Source organism: Tauraco erythrolophus, chromosome 2 (genome assembly GCF_009769465.1).
Source record: "Tauraco erythrolophus isolate bTauEry1 chromosome 2, bTauEry1.pri, whole genome shotgun sequence".
Classification (NCBI taxonomy): Eukaryota; Metazoa; Chordata; class Aves; order Musophagiformes; family Musophagidae; genus Tauraco; species Tauraco erythrolophus.
In genome coordinates, this window is record NC_141466.1 from 101,195,795 (window position 1) to 101,220,153 (window position 24,359).

The 24,359-nt window shown below is 37.8% G+C and overlaps 1 protein-coding gene across 1 annotated transcript in view; it reads left to right on the top strand.

The window, feature by feature from the left end:
* The window catches only part of BABAM2 (BRISC and BRCA1 A complex member 2), a 170,891-nt gene that overhangs the window by 37,759 nt on the left and 108,773 nt on the right, over positions 1 to 24,359 (top strand). The window contains exons 4-5 of the mRNA XM_009987645.2: positions 15,219 to 15,413; positions 20,022 to 20,096. Of these exons, the coding sequence (XP_009985947.1) occupies positions 15,219 to 15,413; positions 20,022 to 20,096 (270 nt within the window). The remainder of the gene's footprint in view (positions 1 to 15,218; positions 15,414 to 20,021; positions 20,097 to 24,359) is intronic.

A 24,359-nucleotide genomic window follows, 5' to 3' on the forward strand; every position in this document is an offset into this window, starting at 1 on the left:
TTGTAGTTCTTAGACTCCATATTTATGATTTGGCTATATGATGACTTCCACGAAGGCTGTATTGGCTGTATTGTTGTCTGTGTTCAAAAGCTTGATCATTATTACTGTCAACTTGCTGAGTTAGTTTTTAATGGGTAGGAAAGAGATCCTTTAAATATATCCCTGTTCTGTAATTGTTCTTCGTTTACTATCAGGTGCATGAGACAGATATTTAACAGCATCAATTGTTCCTGTGCTCACAGTAGCTACAAAAAATCCCAAACACCCCTTATATTAGCTAATGCCATTTGAACTATTTTGTTCTAAAAAGTCTGGCTGTTGTATTGTTGGCAAAAATGCAGATGTTACGTGTTGTATTATGAAAGCCCCTACGTAAGGGAAATGAGTATGATGGTTTTCAGAAAATTACTTTAAAGTCATGGCAATGAGTTCTCTTTATCTGGGAACTGTGTAAGTTTGAGCTCTTTTAGCATTAGTATCTCTTCTGCTTGCTCTATTTCGGATGCCAGCAGAAGATTTTATTCTTGGACCCCTTATCTCCTACTCTTGTACTGAAAGCCTTAAATTACTTTGGTTTCAGTTGAACTCAGGGAATTTAAGTGAAACAGAATTCAGAATTCAATCCTGCATTTTATTAGAAGATTTTTTTCTTATTTTGAATGTATTTATATTCTCATTTTTGTGTTTACTTTTCAGTCATGTCTTGACTTTATATGTCAAGAAATGTTTTGATTATTTATAATTCAGTGCTATTTACTGTTTAATTTTCTAAAACAAACATGAATTCTGAAAAATGTTTATTCCTGTCCTCCTGTATTGGTCCTATCTATTTGTGTGTGTTTTGGCTGGACTTTTTGCCTAGCGAATCCAGAAACTGAAAAAATGTGTACAGTTTGATACTATTTGTTTAATTTTGAGTGAAGAAAATACCTGATAAGCCAGGTAGTTTTGCCTTTCTTGCTTAAATCTTGCTAGTGTAGAATGCAAAATTAATTCTATTAGTTCTCTGAAGGGCTCGATGGGGAAATGGTTGCTTTTGTTTTTTGGCACAAGCTCCTCTGATAATGCAATTTCTCCCTAGAATATGGAAAATATGGAAAATCTAGAATGTTAACTCTTAAAATACAATATTTCAGTCCAGAAAGTACTAGCTTTAGAAGAGCATTAGGAATGTGCATAGATCGTTTGACTGAAGGATGGCAAAGTGGGAGAAAATGCTTTTTTCCCGTAGTAACTAAGGTATACGCAATGAGAAATGTAATCATTGTACACTAGTGAAATAGGGGAAAAACATTTGATGACTTTCCATTCATAGTGTTGTATTAGGGAAAAAAAAGAGATAATTTTCATTTGTCACATGAGGTTGACCATCTTTTTCATGGTCATACAGTTAGATGGGCTGGAAGGTTGGACTATAGTAACAGGATGCGTAAATCTTAATGTAAAGGCTGAAGAAGATGTTTAGGCTTACGTTTCTTTCAAGCTATGTCTAGTTTCACATAGCCCAGAGCACTGACCTCCTGAATTTCTGGATCTTCTCTTGAGTTCATGTTGAATTAATCTTGATTTGTCAGTGAATTCACGCATTTGTTAGGTGGGCAACAGCTGCTACCAGGCTTGAGAGAGATTGAAGTCTCCCTACTAGAACCAAACTGTGTTCCTGAATGAGTCTTCTTTCTTTTGCTCCTTCAGTGTAAAATCGAGTAGCATATCCTAAAGTTCTGGTAAGTGGAGAAGGAGCATTTATATAGTTAGGTATTAGTCTTAGCTGCAGTATGAGCACTAGCAAAATCATCACTTGTCTCTTAATTGCCAGAGTTCTTGCATGGCAGGAGAGATCATGAGCAGCCTTGCTCTTCTCTGACCCTGCCGTCCATGGAAACTGGAAAGGCTAGAGGTGGGATGAACTTGCATCCGATCCTGGTTGTGAGCAATAGCTGAGCAGGCTGTTAGTGGGCCAGTAGACAAGCCAAAGCTTTGGCTATGCCTAAACCTGTACTCTGTATGTAGTCAAAGCTCTGTTAGGTAGCTTTGCCAATATATGTTTGGGTTTTTTTAATACTGTTCAGAAAAGGAACCTCGCATGACTGAAGTCTGAATGCATTTCAAACTTAGTTGTTTTTGTTTCTTAACACCCTTTATTTAATTTTGTGCTTTATATTTAATTTATTGGTCCAGTTAGATACTCTCTATTTCCATCTTTCCGGTGTTCCTTCTGGTTCTCCAGGATGTTTGCCTGAGTTTGTGTACAAAGTCTTTAACTTTAATAGTGCCAGACAATTGATCTCACTTACCCCAAACATTTCAAGATTTCCTCTGGAAGCCCATTTCAATATCTGATGGTTCTCCAGTCCACTTATTCTGTACACCATGAGAATATCCCATCAGAGATACAGTCAGTCTGTATTAGTACCGTGTACTAATATATCTTGCTGAAAGAGTAAGCGAAGTCTACCAACATGAACAAGAGAAAAATCTAAGTTGTGAACTGTGTGGTTATGTTAGATAACAAACTGGGAGGAGAAAGCCTTTGAATCTTCTTTAAGGGATAGTTGGAGTCACTGAATTTGCAATTTTTCTTGTAGGCAATGACTCTGTTGAGTCTGTGACTTGCTCCTTCCCAATATCAGTTGTTCATGTTGCTGGATATTTTCACAAGGGCAACTCACAGTCCATGAAGGCAAAACAGAAGCTGCTCCTTTGCCTCATCTTTTCTATAAGTTTTCAGAGACTTTGACTGCTTTCAGACACTTTTTACCACTTCTCATTTAAGGAGATGTGCCTGGCAACTCTTCCACTACCAGTTTCAAAGACATCTGCATCTAGTGCTATCCCCTCTATGATCAGGGTGTATTACTGTTATTCCTCTTCTGTAGGAACTCTTACAGGGATTTTTAGACTTCCTAAGAAGGATAGTTTTAGAAAGCACTTGGAGGAAACCGTGGAAGTTGCTCAGATTTCCCTAGTATATGACAGTGCTATTAACAGTGTGAATGCCTGCCTCTGTCAGCAGTGCTTTTTTGTGGCCAGTCAGGTTTATCTAGCAATGCCCTAGTTAGTCTCCTTCGCTGTCTCTTCCTGGTATATTTGATGTGCATCAGTTTTTCCTCCAAGAAGCACAACTTTCTCTGTTATCACTAATGGTTACCTGAGGAAGCAACAGGATTGAGCAAACGAAAGACTCTTCAGGTGGATGGTGTCGTATTGGAGGGGAAAATACATGCTACAGCGTAACTTCAATTTGCCAGTTACCAGACATGGATGCCTAAATGTGTTGATGTATTTATATAAGTATCTATAATATACCTGCTTTGCAAGAAATAAAGACCTTGCTATTGCTGAGGGTGGTATAATGAATTCCAGCATCTCACTGAGTTTCAAATCATTGTTAGTTTAAACCAAAAATATCAAGTTGGATATCCCAAGCCGGACGTGTGAAAGCAGAATGACTTTTATTTGGAAGTCTGGGAGTGTAATAATATAGGTATTGATAATTCTTTAATATGAACCAGCAAACTGATAATGTAGTTATGACTATTTTTTATTTCAATTAATCAAAATAATATCATACTCGAGCAATATTTTATTACAATTTGAAAAAAAAATATTATTAGGGAAACTGGCAGAAGCTGAAAGGATTCTGGCCCTGATGTGTAATGGTACTGGCAGAATACACTCCGCTTCCTCGTAAAAACTCTAGAACACTAAGAAATGACTTGGCTTGAAGGCAACAGCTTGTTAGCTTTCTAGAAACACATTTACAAGATTTTCTTTTTCTTTTTTTCTTTTTTTTTTTTTAAGAGAAAAGATCAAATCTAGCATAATCTTGCTGAAATGAGAATACATTTAAATTCAATGAATTCATTGAATTCAAGTTGTTGAGCCATGATAATTCATTTTTATCTAGAGAAAGTCGGTCATTGCTTATAAATATGCAAGCAGAACAGACTTTCAAATTAACTGATTACAGAAGGTCAGTTAGAAATAATCATTCTGTGTGATAATGCAGTTTCATATTTGATTAAATTCTAGACTGTGAATTCTGTTATAATTTGTGATTATACTTTTCTTTAATGGGATTAGTTTAAGTCTGGGACCCTGCAGTTTCTTTCCTTCAGAAGATGTTGTTGGCGCAAAGAAATGTCTTTGCACTCAGGGTAATTTTCAAAAGATGTATTCATTTCCCCAAATGGATGAGGGCACAAGCTGTATTTTCTTTTCTTTTTACTGGTCTAAGTTTCCACTTGTATTTGTTTCAAAACCTCTCTTTGTTTTACTCATTCTTTAAATGCTTTTATGTCTGTGTTTCCTTGCTGTCTTCCATCTCAGATCTTCAGGCGTAGCTCTCTTTTTTAAGATAACTACAGAAATATAGTTCAAATGTAGTCAACATCTTGTGACTTTTGTTTGCAGTTCATAGTTTTACATGAATTTTACCCTATATGTGTCTTCCTAGAGGTGCAACTTTTACTTGCATAAAGACACCCAATGAGAATTCTTTTTCTTACACTGCTTTTTTGAGAAAAGTAATTTGCATTAATTTGTCCGATATAGAAGAGAAATAATTTTTATTTTCAATGTCTTCTGATTTAGACAATGGTATTTTGAAAATGTTTTCTTTAGGGATTGTATTTTCAAGACCCTATAAACTCTTTTGTAGTACAAATGTAGAAGTAAAGATGGAAATACTGCTTGGCCAGTGAGACCCACCACGTGATATATTGATTTTAATTTACGGGATTCTGGGAGAGGAAAAAGCAGTTAGAAGAAAACAGTTCTGCATGTGCCACCCAACAGTGAATGCTCAAGAGATCTTAGTGGATGCTGTCCAAAACAGTAGCTGTGAAGGTTCTGCCTCATTGCTGTAGCTAAAATTACTTGTTTTGACAGGAAAGGAAAAACCCCAAGAACTGATAAGAGTGAAAGACTTGCTATTTAAAAAAGAACTCTTGAGTTAAAGCAGTAACATTGAGACAGTGGTCTGTTCTCTGGTCCACTGAGGGTCTGAGGAGCTGGGGCCTATTTCACGCTACCATCAGTGCATGAGTAAGTCTTTAGGTAAAAGATGCGTCTGCATATGCCTCGTGTTGAAATTAATCTTGTCTTCATGCTTTGTTCTTTTTGCTTGTCATGTCTAGTTAAATATGTACGCCTCTGGTTACAGACTCCCAAGGGGCAAAAATGCTGTGTACTCACGTGGATTAACTAACGATTAGTGCACTGGATTCCCTCTCCCAGGATTTATAGGTGCTGAGGGAATTAAGTAATTCGTTCTCAGAACAGGTAAATACACCATCTGCTTTCTGAGAGGAGTGTGCTGGGAGGTCTGGAAAGGAACAAAACTTGCCCTAATCCCTTAGCAAAGTAGGACAAGAAATACTTGGGCATGCCAAGTCGTTAGGAGATTAATTAGATAGTATTGTACCCTCTCTCTTTGGATAGTAGGCAGTTGTAGCTTTTAACGGTCTGATTATCTTGTAAGACAGCTCTGTGGGAGAAACAGGCAGAGAAACAGGCAGACGTTTTCAGGAAGAGTGCACAACTTGAAAATGCTCTTCCGGGCACAGCTTCACAGTTTGCTGCATGTCCAGAGCACCCTTAAGGTACAAAGATCAGCTGTCTCTTCCTACAGCAGGGCATGGAAGTAATTTGTAGTAACCTTTGGAAGTTGAGTTCACTCCTTTTATGGTGGAATGGTGCTTGAGAGGCAGTGGTACGTTTATTCTAGGTGAAAGCAGAAGAGTGTTTTCTGTGTGTCAGGTTTGCTGGGGTTTAGAGTTGCCTTAGCTTTGGGATCATTAATCAAGAATCACACTGTGTGGCCAGGGGAAGAAAAGAGGGAAAATAATTTTATACAAAATGTAAAATGCTGTTCTGAAAGCAGGATTAATTTCTTAGTGTGTTGTTTTCCTGTTCTGTATTTTCATGCTAAATCAAGGCTTTCAGGTATTTGAGATTTCAGCTAAGCATTTATAAACTATTGTAATTTCTGCATCCAGTTTTCACAGCCTCTCATTAAAAATAAAAATACAATAAATACTGACTATCCCAAGCTTTGCTTTATGCAAACTTTTTATCTGTTATACAGAATAGCTAGTAGAGCACACAAGGTCTGTAAGTTCTTTGGTTGTATTTGCCATGATAAAAGTGCTCCTCGGTTGAACTGTTTTTATGAAATGTTAAGTTTTGATGTTTGCTTGTGCCCAAAAATGATCATTTCAAGCAGATCACTCCAGAAAGTTGTTCCAGTGGTGCTTTGCAGGAGGGGGATATGAAGAACCTGTGAAAATAAGATGACAAGTAGATGGCATGTAGGTTTACAGTGATTGATTTGAAACTGCAGCCTGTAGGATGTTTAAGTGCTGGCTGCTAAGAAACTGAAGCCTATGAAGTTGTTATAACACTCCAGCCCTGCAAATACTGTGAAAAATATCTGTTGATAGAAAGATGTGAGCATATGGCAGATAATTATCCTGTGCTTTTTTCTGTGAGCAATTCCCCCGTGGTGGCCGATGAAGACTGTAGCAAAGCAAGGACTGAAACCAGATATCCCAGTTTCTAGAGTAATGCCATAATGACTGAACCCATATCTCCTCTGTATTTATATGGAGCATAAGTGCTGATATCACAGTGTGATCTTTCTTGTTTTAGGTGAAAACTTACGTTAGTACTGATTTTAAGCCACTGTAGGGTGCAAGTTTTGTGCGTGTGGTGTGCAGAGATATAAACAAAATGCAAATCTGTACTTACATTATTCTTTATGATAATTCTGGATGAAAGATGCTATAGAAATGCATTACCACTGTTACGGGCTTGGGAGGTTTTGTTTACTGACATTTTCTCGTGAAAGTTAATTTCTTGCTTAGAAATATAAAAGTACACTAACTTAAAATAAGATCTTGCTGTTGTTTCCTGTAGTATAGCCAGGAAAAACAGTTACAATCTGTCTTCTTTAAAATCACATTCCTGGAAGATATTCTGGCAACCTGGATTTCTAAACACATTTCAAAGAAAAACAACTTCAGATCAATTAGAAATTGTTATTGTATTTTCTTTCTGATACTGTAGAATTATAGTTTGTTACAGACATTGCCTGAAGTTATGAAATAAGCAATAACCTGTGAAGGAGGCTATGAATTAGCTGCTTGTGGAACACAAGGTGCATTATGTTCTGAAAAAGGGGAAAATAGATAATCACGGACGCTAAGTGGTTTGCATAGGTTCTTGATTAGCTTTTTGGAAGGATAAAGGAAAGACTGCAAAGCACAAAATGTTCCAGAAGAAAACTTAAATGTGGTTTATTTGCCAAAAGTTTTATAGTATGGTTACTTTGCAAAGCTAAATTCTGCATGTATTTGCTAGTAGGGCTAAGAAACTACTTTGTGGGTTTTTTTCACTCGCCTCTGAAAAGATCTCATTAAAACTGATACTGTCTGGCTGCAAATTTTCTTTTATCTTTTTGAAAGCCAGTTGGTGTCATTGCTATTCATTTAAATGAGTTACGGTTGAAATGGCTTAAGTTGCACTTTGTGGGTGGCCTTATAATATCTTCACTCCGCCTCTTTATACACACTCTAAGTGAATTCATTTTCTCAACACTTTGCTTGTGTCTGATGGTCCAAAAACCTTTCCTTATCAAACTGCTCTCTGTGCAGCCAACTCCTGTCAGGAGACAGGATCAAGAGCCAGGGAATGTGAAGATTGGCTTTGCACCCCAACAAAATCTGTGGGGTTGTACTTAGTAAAAATGATGCTCTTTGTTGAGCTTGTTTAAATTAATATGGGGCAGATCTTCAGAACAGATCTCCTGAATCACTTTGGATTTCTCCAATGTAGACACAATTTAATGGATGCCTATGGTCTACTAGTCTCTGTATAATAACTGAATATTATTTTTCTATTTATATTGCCATACAGCGTGAGATGGAGGGCAGATTTAGTGGATGTACATGCTATTACTTAATTACTCTAAAGTCTAGATAACTATTTTCTCAAAGACCTTTTCCTGACGCTTAGTCCAATAGTGGAAAAAAGTTAGCAATTGCCAGGGCAACTTCTGCCACAAAAGAATATTCAGCTTCCTTTTGTTTGAGTTACTTGCTTACAGGTAGGTTAATAGTTATTGGCCATCCTCTCTGTGACAGTAGCTGCAGCTGTGTGGGCAACGATGCTTCTGGAATCTGGTCTTTATCCTATGAAAGTTCTAGTTCCATTACTTTTCTTGTAGATCATTTCAAATTCATTCCTGTAGACCATTTTGAATTCATTCCCTAATTGAAAAAATGGGGATTAGCCAGCTGTCACAGATGACATTACCAGGCTTTTTGTCCACAAGAAAATATGTAGTTGTCTTCTGACGTTACTAAACCTGCTACTACAATAAACTGCTGAAGAGGGGGTAACAGTTTACCTTTTTAGAAGAGGAAAGTAACACAAGTTGCAGTATGGCCAAGCCAAAAGCCAATTGAAAGGTTGAAATTAAGATCTGAAGTGTGGAGTTGCTCCTAGTTTAAGTGGAAGTTACGGAGACACACAAGCAGTGTCTAGACAGAATTGTTTAATTGCAGCTCTGTCTGTGTGCTCAGAAATGACAGATAAGTTCTTTCATGATATGCTGAAAAAATGGTAACATGAAAAATGGTCGTAACCATTCTGAGATGTGCACGTAAGCTGTCATATGAGATGAACGTGAGTGCAGAAGTAGTTGGAGATGCACAGTTTGAATTGACTCGTATATTGTTGTACAGTGGGACACTTTTAGTATAGCTGGCTAACTTTTGAGTAACTTCAAGTGAAATCTGCAGTGCGAACTCTCTAAGATATTTGATGGCAAGCAAGACAAAGAATTGGATCCAAGTCTGGACTTCTTTAAGTGCATTAGTGATTGTTCTGTGGAATTTGATTACCTCTCTGGAAAGTCTGCAGAAATCTCATTTAAAATTAGAAAAGATTTATTGAGTGAAATATGTAACTTTGTCAGTACCCCAGTCAGTGTGCTCATTTTTTTATATAAAATTCATTTTAATTGCAATTTTACGGCAGTTTTATATAAAACCCTCTCTTTTCAGCATAGATAAGATTTTGATAAAATTATGTGAATGTATAAATGTCAGGGACAAAATTGAAGGTCCAGGTGAGCAGAGCAGAATGAGATTTTGATCGAAGCTGCAGAAAGCAGCAACTCTTTTGCTGTATACATATTTGCTGGTGCTTTCATTAATTGAGTTTTTCATACCTGCCAGGCTTCAACAGTCTAGCTGTAGAAAATGAGGTTATGTATGTTTTCACACTTCCAGGGTTTTTCTGAAGATGTAACAACTAAAACTCATAATTTTGAAGTTGCCTTCAGAGATTAATTCGTATGCAATGTCCGAGTTTTGTGACAAAACTTGGAGCCATGGAATACAGAAACACTGGAAGCTCACTCTGTTCTTCTAATATTTTAAATATTTTAAAATGCTATTTCTTAAAAAGCTGTATTGGCTAGAGTATCAGAAAGTGAAGCGCACAGGCTGCTACTCCTTTTTTGCTGTGAAGTGTTTAGAATAAGATTTCGCTTATTAAAACAACTTCCAAAGTTTTATAGTGTATATAAAACTGCATTGCTAATTAAAATTGTATTTAGAAGATCCTTTACCTCTAAAGAAACAGGTCAATTTACTGTTGCAGGGACACTACTCTTGTTGTCTAAAGTGACACATCCTTGCATGTCCTCAAAAGAATCATTATAATGCTGAAATTGTAGTGATTAAGACATTCTACAAGGGATCAACTTGATAAGCATCGAATTCTGCTTTAGTTAGGTTTCAACTATGCATGTTACAGGTAGTTGCTTAATCTATCTTAGATTTAAAAAATAGAAGGAAGGTTAAGGAAGGTACTGTTTGAAACAGAGAACAACATAGCATGTATTATGATATACTGTTCAAACTGAATCACGATAAAGTGGTTTAAAAGTATTTTCGGATGAATGACAGTGCTTAGGGCAAATAAGCAACACTTAAAGATACACTTTTGATGGATGGTCCACTTAGTGGATAAGGAATTGACTGGATGGTTGCACTCAGAGTTGCGGTCAATGGCTCAATGTCCAAGTAGAGACCAGTGATGAGTGGTGTTCCGCAGGGGTTGATATTGGGACCAGTGCTATTTAACATCTTTATCGATGACATGGGCAGTGGGATTGAGTACACCCTCAGCAAGTTTTCCAACGACACCAAGGTGTGTGGTGTGGTTGACATGCTGGAAGGAAGGGATGCCATCCAGAGGGACCTTGACAGACTTGAGGGGTGAGCCTGTGCGAACCTTACGAAGTTCAACAAGGGCAAGTGCAAGGTCCCAAGCACAAGTACAGGCTGGGCAAAGAGTGAGTTGAGAGCAGCCCTAAGGAGAAGGACTTGGGATGTTGTTTGATGTAAAGCTCAACATGAGCCAGCTATGTGTTCTTGCAGCCCAGAAAGCCAGCCGTATCCTGGGCTGCATCAAAAGAAGTGTGGCCAGCAGGTCAAGGGAAGTGATTCTCCCCATCTCTTCTGCTCTTGTGAAACCCCAACTGGAATACTGTGTTCAGCTCTGGGGCCCCCCACACAAGAAGAACATGGAGCTGTTGGAGTGGGTCCAGAGGCAGGCCATGAAGATGATCTGAGGGCTGGATTGAGGCTTATCATTATGACTGGATTGAGAGCAGCCCTGAGGAAAAGGACTTGGGAGTGCTGGTGGATGAGAAGCTTAACATGAGCCAGCAATGTGTGCTGGCAGCCCAGAAAGCCAACTGTATCCTGGGCTGCATCCAAAGAAGTGTGGCCAGCAGGTCAAGGGAGGTGATTCTGCCCCTCTGCTCTCATGAGACCCCACCTGCAGTACTGAGTTCAGCTCTAAGGTGCCCAACACAAGAAGGACATGGAGCTGCTGGAGTGGGTCCAGAGGAGGGCCACAAAAATGATCCGAGGGCTGACGCACCTCTGCTATGAAGACAGGCTGAGAGAGTTGGGACTGTTCAGCCTGGAGAAGAGAAGGCTTTGGGGTGATCTTATAGCAGCCTTTCAGTACCTGAAGGAGACCTACAAGAAAGCTGGAGAGGGACTTTATGCAAGGGCATGCATTGGTAGGACAAGGGGTAATAGCTTTAAACTGAAAGAGAGTAGATTTCAATTAGATAAGGCAGCAGTTCTTCCCTCTGCAGATGGTGAGGCACTGGAACAGGTTGTCCAGAGAAGTTGTGGCTGCTTCATCTGTTGAAGTGTTCAAGGCCAGGTTGGTTGAAGCATCAAGCAACCTGGTGTAGTGGAGGGTTTCTCCGCCCATGTCAGGGGGTTTGGAACTAGATGATCTTTAAAATCTCTTCCAACCCAAACCATTCTATGATTCTATATCTAAAATGAAATTTTGTACATGAATATTTCATTGAATTCAGAAGTGTTTGTGTTAAAACTTATAAATTTATATATTCTGTAAAGAACAGCACTTCTGCAAAGTTAACAAAATGACTAGAAATGTAATGGCCAATTGTCAAATAAGCAGCACTACAATAATATAATTCTAAAGTTAAAAATTAATGTTTATTTCAATCGGTACTTGTGTTACAGAAAATTTGTGCAACTATTATATATTCATTCTTTCATCTGTGAGGATCCGTTGTAATTGATGTATGTACTGGGTGGGTAGTTGAATTTTTCTCCAGATGATTTGTTTTTATAACCAGTTCGTACTTTGAGTCTTCAGTTACTGAATGAAAGGTATTTAATAAGGATCCTGCAGTCAAATCTTTCATTTTAATTCCTGTAGCTTTAAGGCAATACAGCATAAACACTGTGTTCATGCAGTGTTCTTGAATTCTTTGAAGAGAGCAATATTCTAGCTCCGTGCTGGACAAATGACAATGGATTTCCTCTTGCTCTTTTTTTTTTGTTCTGTGGTTTAATGTTATTTAAAAAACAAAAGGTTCAGTTGCATTTAGGTCAGTTATTAAAATATTGCTGGTCATTTCCTTTGACAGAACATTTCTATTGTGTTATACCAATGTCATTAGGAGGAAAGGTTATTCCCACTTGTCTGGCTGATATCAATACATACTGGCATATTACATCCTCTGGCTTTCTGGAAATGCTTTATTTGAGCAGCAGCTTGGGAACAGGAAACTTAAGGTTATACAGAGTCTGGTTTCAGACTGCATGTTACAAAATGTGTTTCCTAGAAGACGCTATCTGACAAATTTTCTGTAGTATTTTGTAGGAACGGATAAGCTTAAATGTGTTCAAATTGGGAATAAATGTTTGCCAGCTGTAGGTGGCAGACCGGGTAGAACAAGGCTTTCAGTCGCTCTGTGGTATGTATTTGAGGAATTTACAGTCTTAGTATCTCACCTATTCACTGTTACTCTGGAATAGAGTTTACCTTTTAAGATATGGCAATGATAATATTCCCATTTAATAGGTGTTCTTTACTTAGGAGGGGAAAAAAACAGAGTACTTTGACTTCAAGCCATGGTCAAATCTGGAGCCTGTGACACTGTGGTAGCTTCTGAAGGCAGGGGTTCAAGGATAGTATTTTGGCTGCGCTGGGCGGCCCTTTTTACCAGAATCATGGTGAGCAGGAGGTGTACAGTTTAACCCTGTAATTGTTCATTTAAGTGTTCATTCATCCATGTAAAACAAAGCAAATCATGATCAGTAATCATGTCCCGTTGTGTTTCTTAAGCTGAGCCTGTCATTCTTGGGTGAATCTGTACATTAAGTAAACATCGAGTCTTTTTCAGATTTGTACTCTAGAGGAAAGTGTTCCCTTAAGTGCTCCATTCACACTCATAAGGTTGTACGTTTTTCTTTCTCTGTCAAAGCAAGAACAGCGTCTGTTTCTGAAGAATGAGAGCACCACTTTCCAAAACTCTATCGCCCCCAACCATTTTCTTTTTTATGTGTGATATAAATTTCTTTTTTCATCCTAATCACAGGAATGAGTTGTGTGTAGACAGTTAATGCAGTACTGCCAGCCATAGTCATTCAAAAAATCATGAGTGATGTTGCTGAAGGTCATGACAGTGGTCTAAAAACCATGTTTTAAATGATGCTGAAAATGAGAAATTCATTTTGATAACATCTTAATATATGACTTCAGAGGGAAACAAATATAAAGTTATGGAAGGATAAATGTTTGAATTATTACAGTATCATACACATGTACTGAAGTCTGTATAAAACCGTTCCAAAGGGATATATTGATGAACTGCAGTCATCAGAGATAATAAAAAAATAAAAGCCTTTTTAATGGAAATAGCCACGTAGCTAAGATTAGGCTACAAGTAGATTTCACTATAGTGCTGAAGGTGTGATCTGTGATGAGTAATTGATAAAGCTTTGTCTGCCTTTCCAGAGTATCAGAAGATAAAACTTGTATACAACACTTTCATTTCTTTTCAGGTGAGAACTATGGAGTCTTACCTTCATAAGATTCTCTGTTTCAGTTTGAGCTTTTTGTAAACTTCATCATAGAATCAAAAAATAGCTGAGATTGGAAAGAGCCTTTTGATATTATCTAGTCCAGCCCCTCTGCCTGGGCACGATCAGATAGAACAGGCTGTCCAGGACCTTTTCCAGTCGAATTTTACATATCTGCAAGGGCAGAGACTCAACAACCTCTCTGTGCAACTTGATCGCTTATATTTATTAGTTTTGGTTTTACACAAAATATGAGTAGCTTGTATATTTTAGAGGACATTTTTTATCCAGCTTCATTCATTTACTTAACCTAGGTTAAGAAATGTAGTTTTTTATGTGTTGGAATACAAGGCAGTCTTAAGATAGCTACTTCAAAGCATAGAAATATTTTCTGTCCTTTCATTGTAGAAAACAATGCCTACCAAAGCAGTTTTTCCACTAAAGAGGTAGAAAAGGGCTAATGTGTTTTTTGTCCTTGCTGAAGAATGTAAATTATGCATATAATTTGTGTATGAAATGTCTGCAACTTCCAGGACAAAAGTAACTACTTTGCGTTCAGTTGCTGATAAGTAATTTATTTGAAGCTACTGTATTTTATCTTCACTTAGTTGTAAAATGTGGGCATCTTTGCCAGTTCTAAGGATCTTAATGTTAACTACGATCCATGCAATTTAAAATCCCATTGCAGCTAGTTTGTTTGTCATAGGTCTATCTGATATGCAGGAATATAGAATAATTTTGCTTATACTCAGCGCTTACCAAAAGCCACATGTCTGTGTTAGCATGCCCTTAGCTTGTATCAAGAAGACCTGTTGAGAACCTAAGTGCAAAGTGTATGGGCTTTTACATCAGAACTGTCTCATGTCCTGTCAGCATGGAGTAGAGAGTCAGTTCTCATCTGCCCTTAACATTGGTCCATTCTAGGTCAATCAGAGGTAGACGTGCAGCATTGATCATGTTAGATATGGTTTGTAACACAGAAAACCTTCCTCAATAAAACTTACTGTGCATGGAAGACTGCTCTAAGCTAATGTTAGAGTGGTTAAACTGAGACACAGCATTGCTACTGTGCTACTGACACAGTTATCCTCATTGTGTTAACGTTTTTATTTATTAACTGCATTTCTTGGTATACGGTCAACTTGAAGTAAAAACTTCTGCCAGGCACGTTGAAGGAAACTGTGTGGATGGCGTTTGTGTTAAGGAGATGAGTCAAGGTGCCTAGTGAAGAGGCACTCAAGGTGAAGTAAAGCATGAGGTTGAGGCAACAGAAGAGAACCTGTTTGCTCCATCACTGTCAATACTGTATCTGCTCTTTGAATAATGGTGGCAGAGTAGTTTCCACAGTTGATGTCAATTTGGCATATTCACTTGGCTGGCTGCTTTTTGAGTCAGATACTGTCCAAGTTGTACCTACCTGATCCTTGTATGTTTCACATCAGTTTTAACTTTTTAAGTTAAAACTTTTCAACTTCTCAAGTGCAACAGTGTAATTTTAGGGAAGACTAGAATGGTAATTTGGGCGTCTATGCCTTGTAGTAGACCTGTTATCAGTTTTCTGGTAGATCCTTATATGGACTCTTATTTGGCATTAAGGCTTGCTTTTGCTGTTTGACCTGGTTTTCTTCCAAAGCATGATACAACCTTTGCCTTTAATGTTATGATTTAGCTTTGTCACAAAGCTTCCACGTGCATATGTGCCTCTGGAATCAGTATGAAAGGGGGACTGCTTGTCTTTCTATTACTGTAAACAATTTTGGTCTCTGTTCTTTTCTAATTCGACAGAATTTAGCTTCTTGGAATCCTTCAAACCCTGAATGTCTCCTGCTTGTTGTGAAAGAGCTCGTGCAGCAGTATCACCAATTTCAGTGCAGCCGATTACGTGAGAGCTCTCGTCTCATGTTTGAATATCAGACTTTACTTGAAGAGCCCCAATATGGAGAAAACATGGAAATCTATGCCGGCAAAAAAAACAACTGGGTAAGCTATTCACATTATTTCTGCTAAAATGCTTTCAGTGATCCTTTCATTTTAATAAATACAGCTCTTGACTTAGAAAACTTGAGTTGTTTCTGTGGATCTCCATGCTTTATGTTTCCAATAGAGAAAACTTCTATTTGACTTCAGCTCGCTTTCTGTGCTCCCTGTTTTGTACATTGTTGTCATTCCACTAACTTGGTTGAACCAGATTTCCAGGTGAGTAACTGTTTTTCCACCTGATGCTAGTTCATTTGATCTATAGATGAAAACTTTGAACACTGTTGAAAAAGTCTCTGCAGTATTTACAGGGCACAATACAGTGTTATGTGGGAGTTTGAGTTAGCTGTGAAGAGAGAGGCAGAATAACAGTCTTGTTATGATAACCTGCCCAGGCAAATCAGCCTGCTTAGGGGCAGGATGTGTTAGGGTGTAGTTCCACGTTACGACTGAGTTGATTTCATTGGTAGCTGGCCTTCAGAAGCAGTATCTTCTGAAATAGATGCAGTCTGAAAATCGATGAAAATTCAGCATTTCTGTTATCAGGGCCTAGAACTCAGCCTTATGTGACTTTATTCATCCTTTAGTTACAGGTGACGCAAGGATGTTTATTTTGCAACTCATGGTGGTTATATTCATCTGTTTTTATTTTCTTAGACAAGTCATCTAGGCTTTTTTATTTTAAGCCAAGTAAAATTTTCTTTATCAGAGAATTTCAGATCTCTTTTTTGTGTTTAGAGATCAGAATATTTCATTCAAATTAATTTGTTCTTAAATGTTATTCTCTATAGATGGCATCACAAACGACTTGCCACATCTGGTTTATTGAAATGCAGAAGGCTTTCTAAGCCATACTGCGATTTTATTATGATTTTTGGCAGCTGCCAAAATTCTACTCAAGATTGTAGAAAACTGGGAGTTTTTTCCTTTTTTTTATGGGAAAGTCATATCTACTCAGGCCTTTTGAATATTTCCTTCAGCGTGTGCTTTCTTTTCAAAGTTTACATTCTCTATCAAGAAGACTGAGAGTCTTGTTTGGAGATTCTGTGAACCTGTTATCTGCATGACAGAGGCTTGTTTATAAGTGTCCTAAAGCTCAAAACTATGAAATGAACTTGTGTAGTTCTCCTGCCTGTTCTTTACAACTATCTTGTTAGTCTTGATCAGTTCAATAGCAGTGTTTATCTGAAAAGCAAGAGGTAAACCGCGTGTTACCTCCTCTGCCTAGAAGTAATTGAAATTCATGTTGTTGCTGTCTCTCGGGAATCGATAGTAGCTCAGCAGGCTTCTGAAATAATCGTCTATGAATGAACCTTGCACAGTGTTATGAAAACAGTCGTCTTAAGTGCATAAGTTGAAGAGGAGGCCTGAATGCAGTGCTGTGTCCCAAAATGGAACAGAAATTTGCTTTTTATACCTTTGTTCCAGTATCTCCAATTTCCTGAAGTGATCTCCAAGATCTATGACAAGTAGTCAAACCATTATCTAGCTTAGTAGCTTCATGTTGGCAGAGTGCCAGCTGATACAGATACCTGTTAACTAGCTGATCTCTCAGTATTGTGGCCAGAAATTCAGCTGACTCGACCTGATGCCTGTGACCAGCTGGTTGGGGTTGGGCAGGTGAGCACCATAGACAGGGGCTGCTCCCTGCCTGTCCAGAACCTTTTTGGAAGTAATACATTGCAAAATAATCTTGGTTGAATGACATAAAAGTTCTAGCCTGAAGGTTCTTATTTACTTCCATATCGTGGAGCAGCTGATGTTTTGATCAGAGGCCATCCCAGTTCATCGGAGTTGGTATTTTACCAGAAATAATTTTCTGGATTTTGTGGCAAATGTTGTATGGCGTTTTTTGGAAGTTAAGTCCAGATAAGAAGCACTGTCTATCATAGCCATTTCACTCTAAATAAGAAGCGAGTGCCCTGACTGTCAGCAGAGCAATCTTCGTGTTATGCATGCACAGGAAGTCGGTGATTTATCTGCATGCATAGGTAATACAGCATCAGAAAATTGGCATTTATCCTCGCTAGTAGTGTCATCAGGAAAGGTTTCAGAGTCTGGCTTTAATTTAATACATGCTCGCTTTTTGTTCCATGGTGTTTCTATGTGGCATTGCTTTGCCTCTATGTCTAGTGTGACTACTGGGGACAAATTTTAAGGGCAATTCTGAGCTAGCAGGCAGTAGGGTGGGTTACAACCTAACAGCATGCAAACCCTTCTGGCAAATTACATAAATGGCAATGTACCATTGGAAAGATTTTGGTTGCGTTCAAGATCCTTTTTTCTTGTTTAGTGACTGGAAGGTAGAACGCGTTACCTCCTAGTTCATGTCTGATACATAGACCAAGAAACAGATTGGCACTGATATTAGCGTTGCTTATTGTACATCTATCTAATGTACATCAGTGTCTTTGTCTGTATGTGCTTAGTTGCTTGAGGTGAAATCTATGCTTAATTTAGGCATAAAATAGTTGAAGGAGTTGAGTTCTGTATAATTTTTCCTTCTCAGTTTTATTTCACATCAATAGGACAGAAAATAATGTGCTTGGCAAACAAATCACTTATATTCCTAAGCTGCCTTGCTTAGCAGCTTACCATTCGTTTTGGAAAGGCAGTTTCCATTGGCTTTGACCTCTGGTACTTTCTCAGAGAGGCTTATGCATCAGCAAGCTGGTTTCCTTCAGTATTTTATTCAGCCAATTCCTTTCTGAATCAGTATGCATAGCAATTGATGTGGTCCATCGTTACGGAGGCTTGTGGTCTGGTGGTATATGCCAGTGAGAACCTTCATGTTTTCTCTTGCGCTGAGCTGAAAGCAATTTATGGATTAGCACTGCTAATCGAGGGGGGAGGCAAAAGTATTGACTATTTGCAAAGGCATATGCTAAATTTTCGGTATCAGTATAGGTGACTTCGAACACTTTCCTCCTGAAGAGTTGTAGCTTTTAGCACGCTGTCCCCATAGCTATGTGGAGTTCTTGTGATAGTGTCTACTAAATGTAGTAAAGCAGTGGCCCAAAAGGTATTCTCCTGTCACCTGTGTGGGTTATAAGCCCTTGAGTATTGAGGGGTCTGAGCACTGGTACAGGTTGCCCAGAGAGACTGTGGGATCTCCACCCTTAGAGATACTCAGGTACCATCTGGACATGGTCCCAGGCAACCTGTTGGCTGTGAAGATTCTCTACATCTCTTCCGTGGGTCACTGCTGCATTTTGTAGAAAGGATGCTTCCGTTATTTCAGATGTACTACAGATTTTGCTTACCACAAGGCATAGCTGTATATACAATAAAGATGATCCTGTCTAAATCTAGTATAATATTTGCATTCACCCTTTTAATGAGAATTGCAGTATGCACGTTCATCATAGATGCATGTGCACTTTGTTAAAATTTGTGTATTGTACGCTTCTTGTTTAAAGTATTTTTCTTCTCACATTGGCTATGCAAAACATTTAAAATATTAAAATTAAAATTAGGTACAGATAACTGTTCAGGAAGTAGTGAAGTAGCACATACGTTTCACTGTGGGAGAAAGAGCACTGCATATTCATACAGCTTTGATTTCTCTCCATGCCTGTTAAAATGAAGTATTGTTTTTTAAAAATCATATGTTATCAGGTAACTAAATAGCATATGTATGCAAAAATAGGGCGGTATTAAAACTGAAAAAAATTTTTCTACCTTGTCTCAAGATATCCTAATTTTTTGTACTTAACTGCACAAAATTAATGCTTAACACTTTTTGTACTGCTAATTCAACATGACAAATAAAGCTGCCGTATGGCTACTTTATTGAATTAAAAAACAGAGATGACAAAAAATTAATATGGAGGAAATCAGACAGGCGTTTGTTTTTCAAAAAGAGCCAACTTCATTGCTTCATAACCAGGTGGACAAAGTCTGGTTTTAAGGAAGTGTATGAAACAGAAAGGAAATCCTTTCCATTTCCTTTTCGTGCACTTTATGCATGAAAAAGAGCGATGTGTAGGGGACGCTTGGCAAATTTTCAATAAATGGTTATCTAGGTGTTAAGAGTCACATAATTCTGAGAACAAATTATGTAAAACCTTCTAGTTCAGTTCTTTCCTCTATGTTTATTCAGAGAACACTTCTAATACGTTCTCACTCAACACAAATTCTCTTATATATAGCTGCAATATTTGTGAAGATGCCTTTATTTTACCTATATGCTCTTACAAATTTGTCAGTTTTTTAACTTTGCTTTCAGACCATTTGCAGGTTTCACTGGACCTTTGTCCGGAAATGAGTACAGCCAAGATAAATCTATATTTAGGGCCTAACAAAGTATAGTCTGATTTATTTTTTTTTGTCATGCACATTGTTGTATTCTGATGACTTTTTGCTGTTGACTTACTGGCAATGATGTTTTATGGTTTTAAAGTGTTTTCTCGCATAACATCTGTGAAATCTGTAAATTATTTTTTTTTCTTCTTCAATAATTCCATTGAGAAATGTTATTTTAAATCTAAGTCCTTCTATTTAGTATGAGCTCTTACATGTTTTTCTGGGTTAATATTTCATCCTCAGAACGTTCAATTTGTGGTTCTGTTTTAGACACCAGATCTCACTAATGTTACCTTTTTTCCACAGACTGGAGAATTCTCAGCTCGTTTCCTCTTAAAGTTGCCTGTAGATTTCAGCAATATTCCTACATACCTTCTCAAGGTAAAATGAAAGCCTAAGCTGACAGTATTTGTGAGAGAGTATGAATTACTGAAATATTTCTAGTAGCTACTTTGATTTGCTGACCTCCTTCTTTCCAAGTTTCAAAGCCTGCTGTTTCCAAACCTGATTGGATAATATTTTGGAAAGGTGGTGTTAGACATACTGTTGTTTTGCATGCTGTTTTACCAGTGGTAAATATACACCTGTCACTCTAAAAGACCTTGCAGGATTTGGATTGTTGTAGAAGACTGTATACAATGTGGAGGTTCTGGATTTTTAGACAATATGATAAGCAGCACACTCTTGACCCTATGCAAGGTATTATCCTGGGGAATAAATTTAAGTATTTCCAGATAAACTCCATTTATATGAGTATATGGAATTTCTTGCTATTTAAATATTGGGGTTTTTATTGAGCAGTCCAATTGTACCAGTAGTATGGATAGTAGGAACAGAAAAGCAAAGTAAATATACCATTTCTTAACAGGCACTGAAAGTACTGATGACATCAACTGAAGGTGTTGATAATTACTTTGCTTCATTGTTTACAATAAGCGCTAATTTGATCAGATACTTTGGAAAGTAGGACTGTAGAGTATTGGATGTGTTTTGGAAAAAAGTATTTCTTTATTTGCTAAGAAGAAAAAGAAAACAAACAAAAAACACATTATGACAAACTACTGACATGGAATAATTTGAAATTAGTAGTTTTCCCAGCAGGTGGACAGTCACTCTTTCAAGCAGTTACCATGGAAGCCCATCGTAATGTCCACGTTACTATATCCAGAGAACGCAGTGAAAGATCTGGGTTCTCTGTATTGTTACAGTCAGAATAAGTGCCAAAACGACTGCAGATAAGGTTTGAGTCAGCTGATGTCACCAACACTCATCTATCTTTCTTCTGCATATGGGTCTCCTTAGATGGATTTTTACTTTTAAATACTTGGAAAAGAGAACAGCTACTTAATATTTAGCAACTAACATGTTGAGATGAAAATGTCAGTATAGATCCCGTTTCCTCCTCTTCATCTTATTGTTACCACTGTCTTCAACTATTGTTAGATCACAGTTGCAAGCATGAATCTTCAGAGTTTCTCCAAATAAGATATCTCGAGCCAAGAACCATGAAAATAAAGTCAGGCACAACTATAATCTAACTGAAATTTTTGGTTGTAGCCTCAGGTCAGTATCCTATGATCTCTTTACCTTCTGTAGACTGCTTGCTGTTTGAGCAGTGAGCCACTCTCAACTTTCTGAAAAGCCTCCAGGTAATTTCAGTGAGCAGCCCTTCTCCCAGCTGCTGTCTTTCATCAGGGCCTTCTCTTCTCACTTGATGGGAAAATTTCCAGTCAGATGTAAGAGGGTTGGCCAAGGCCTTTTTAGGAACAATGGTGTTAAGAAGCAGGATGCAGCGACAATTCACCTGGACTGCAGGATAGCTGTGATTTACTTCTGAAAGACTCTATGGAAGAAAAGAGACCGAGAACATCTAATGTGAACTATGCTGTCTCCTCTTGCCAGAACTCCAAGTTGTCATGTTTTCCGGAAACAATTGTTTTAAGTTGGTCAGGAATTCCAGGACATGTGCATACTTGGTGTGTTCAATAGCTTCAGTCACAGGACTGTCTTCTACCTCTGTTCTGCCTCTGGGAAAATTACATGACTTCAAGGTTGGAAGGTGGTGTATGACTTATGTAAGTAACTGTCGTCATGTAGGAACCCTGTGATAGAAACAGATTCTACTTTTGTTTCTGAAGAGTAATACTTTAATGCATGACAGCATGCTCCGCATGACAGCATGCTCCTCCTTACTGTAATTCCCTATCATGTTCACTAAACATCTTTCACCTTCTCTAAACAAGATTAGTATACCGTGGATAAATCATCAGTGCTCTACAACTGCTTCCTGGAGCCTTGTTCACCCTGAGTACTGAATGATTCATTAATCTGAAGGAAAACATGCATTTATTTTGCATACATATATAGATTGTGTGATGCGAAGAGGCTCAGAAGGTAGCAGAATCAAAATTTCCCAGTCTATCTCTATTTTGACATTTCTAAAATCTTAATGTCTTAGCTTTGGCATTTTAAAGCTAATGTATTTTTGTATGTAATAGTCTGGATTTTTACAACAGCAAATTCTTCTTGATGGGCAATGTACTGATGAAATCCTTAGCCTTCTTACGCAGACTTCTACTGTGGAAACTGGCAGGTTCACTGTCTGTGGTAGGAAGGTGATGTGTAGTCTGGATGAGTACCCACAGGAGGAGAAATACTATTTTATTCCAGTAGTGTTTGTTGAGAGCAGAAGAATGGCTTGACTCAGGCTCCAGCATGGATTATGACAGAGAGTGTTCTATAGCAGGAATGGATCTTTTACCCCTGCTGCCTTTAGCTCCTTGTATTCTGACATTATCAATTATATGAATGTCATCTCATATGACAATAATGTAAAGGGAGGTAGAATTGGAACTACTCTGTTGTGGTTGAAATACTTATGGTCTGACTGCTCCAAAGTCATAAAGCTATTTTAAAAAATTCAGATTTTTATTTTTTAAGCTGTGCATGTCTGTCTGAGGATAAATGGTAATGCCTTTAAACTGTAAGAGGGCAGATTTAGATCAGATAGAAGGATGAAATTTTTTACAATGAGGGTGGTGAAACACTGGAACAGGTTGCCCAGAGAAGTTGTAGATGCCCCATCCCTGGAAGTGTTCAAGGTCAGGTTGGATGAGCCTTTGAGCAACTTGGTCTAGGGGAAGGTGTCCCTGCCCACGACAGAGGGGTTGGAACTAGATGAGCTTCAAGGTTCCATCCAACCCAAACCATTCTATGATTCTATGATTTCTTTTCCTTTTTTAGGATGAGACTTTTGACATAAATATATCTATGATTTTTTGCAATAAAATAGGAGTTTATTTTCTATCATGTCTGCCAGTTTTGTTGACTTTGATGCTACCTGCTGGATTATGGTACATGATAGAGCATCTATTGATGCCTTGGAAATAATGGTTAATATATTACCCTGAAAGGTGGAAGACCAGTCAGTAATTGAAGGCTGTTAGTGCATTAGCAGCTTAATGTTTAACTGCAGAATTTAATGTGTTTGAATTATGTTCTAGTCTGTAGCCAGCCTTATAGTGTGCATAAGCTTCTCTGTAATGATTTGCGAAGTTCAAACCTGTGTTATACTTTCTCTGCCATCTTCTTTTTTGATGTTTAATTATGACTTGTATTAAAATCTGGTGAATTATTTAAAGACCGTTCTTTTTGCCTCATCAATCTTGTCTAGTACCTCAATGATTTGAAATGCTCTTCTGAAATTTTTGTTGATGTAAGTAGGTGATCACAGTGTGACTGTGAAGCTTTGTATAGTAAGCCAATATTCAGGTTTGAGGATGTAAGCTGTGAGAACGGTCTGTAGTGTTAAAAAGATCTTTGGAGTTGTTGAGAAAACACTCCGGAATCATAAGATCTTACTCTGTCAGCTTTGTGCTGATGGTGATGAGAGTATACTCCTTTCCCTATAAAGAATAAAAATTTCAAGGTGTAACATAAGTTGGGGGGTCGTGGACTGGACAGGAGGATTTACCAGGTTATTTTAAAGGTATTCATTGCACTAAATTTAAAATTCAGTTCAAGTGTGTGTGCATTTTAATGAAAACACCTGAGTATATGAAGAAGAGCAAGAATTATTATAAGAGCAATGCAGAGTACACTATCTTTTCCTTTGAATTCTGAAATTGTAGTAAAAGTTTTTCAGTTATTGTTTATTTGGAAACATAATACCCCTTGTAATGGCTGCAGCAGATAAATCTCTTTTCGTAAGTTTTCTTGACGTGTTCCTTCACATTTGAAAGAAAAACTATTGTTCTTTATTTTTCAACCTAAAGAACTGTTAAAAAAGAAATGTTGGTTTACACTGAAAAAGCACATTTAGGAAAAGACACCCTTTCATTATTTTTTGAATTGAATGTGAACCTTCGTATCCACTTCTACGTTGTTTTTTTATGCAAATCCTTTTGACATACATGAGAAATTATGTGTTGAAAAAACTGTGGAATCAGGCTGGTGGCTCAGACTACTGCAAGGTTCATTACTGATAAGTCTTTCATTGAGGTTCTCTTATTTAACAAGAGCGTGGCTTTGGCTCAGGAAAATCCTTATAGCTGTGTCTGTTTACTATTATACTTTCCTTTTTTTGCAGTTGGATTTTTAATCAACACATTCATTTTGACTTAAATTCTTTTCTGTTGGTTGCAA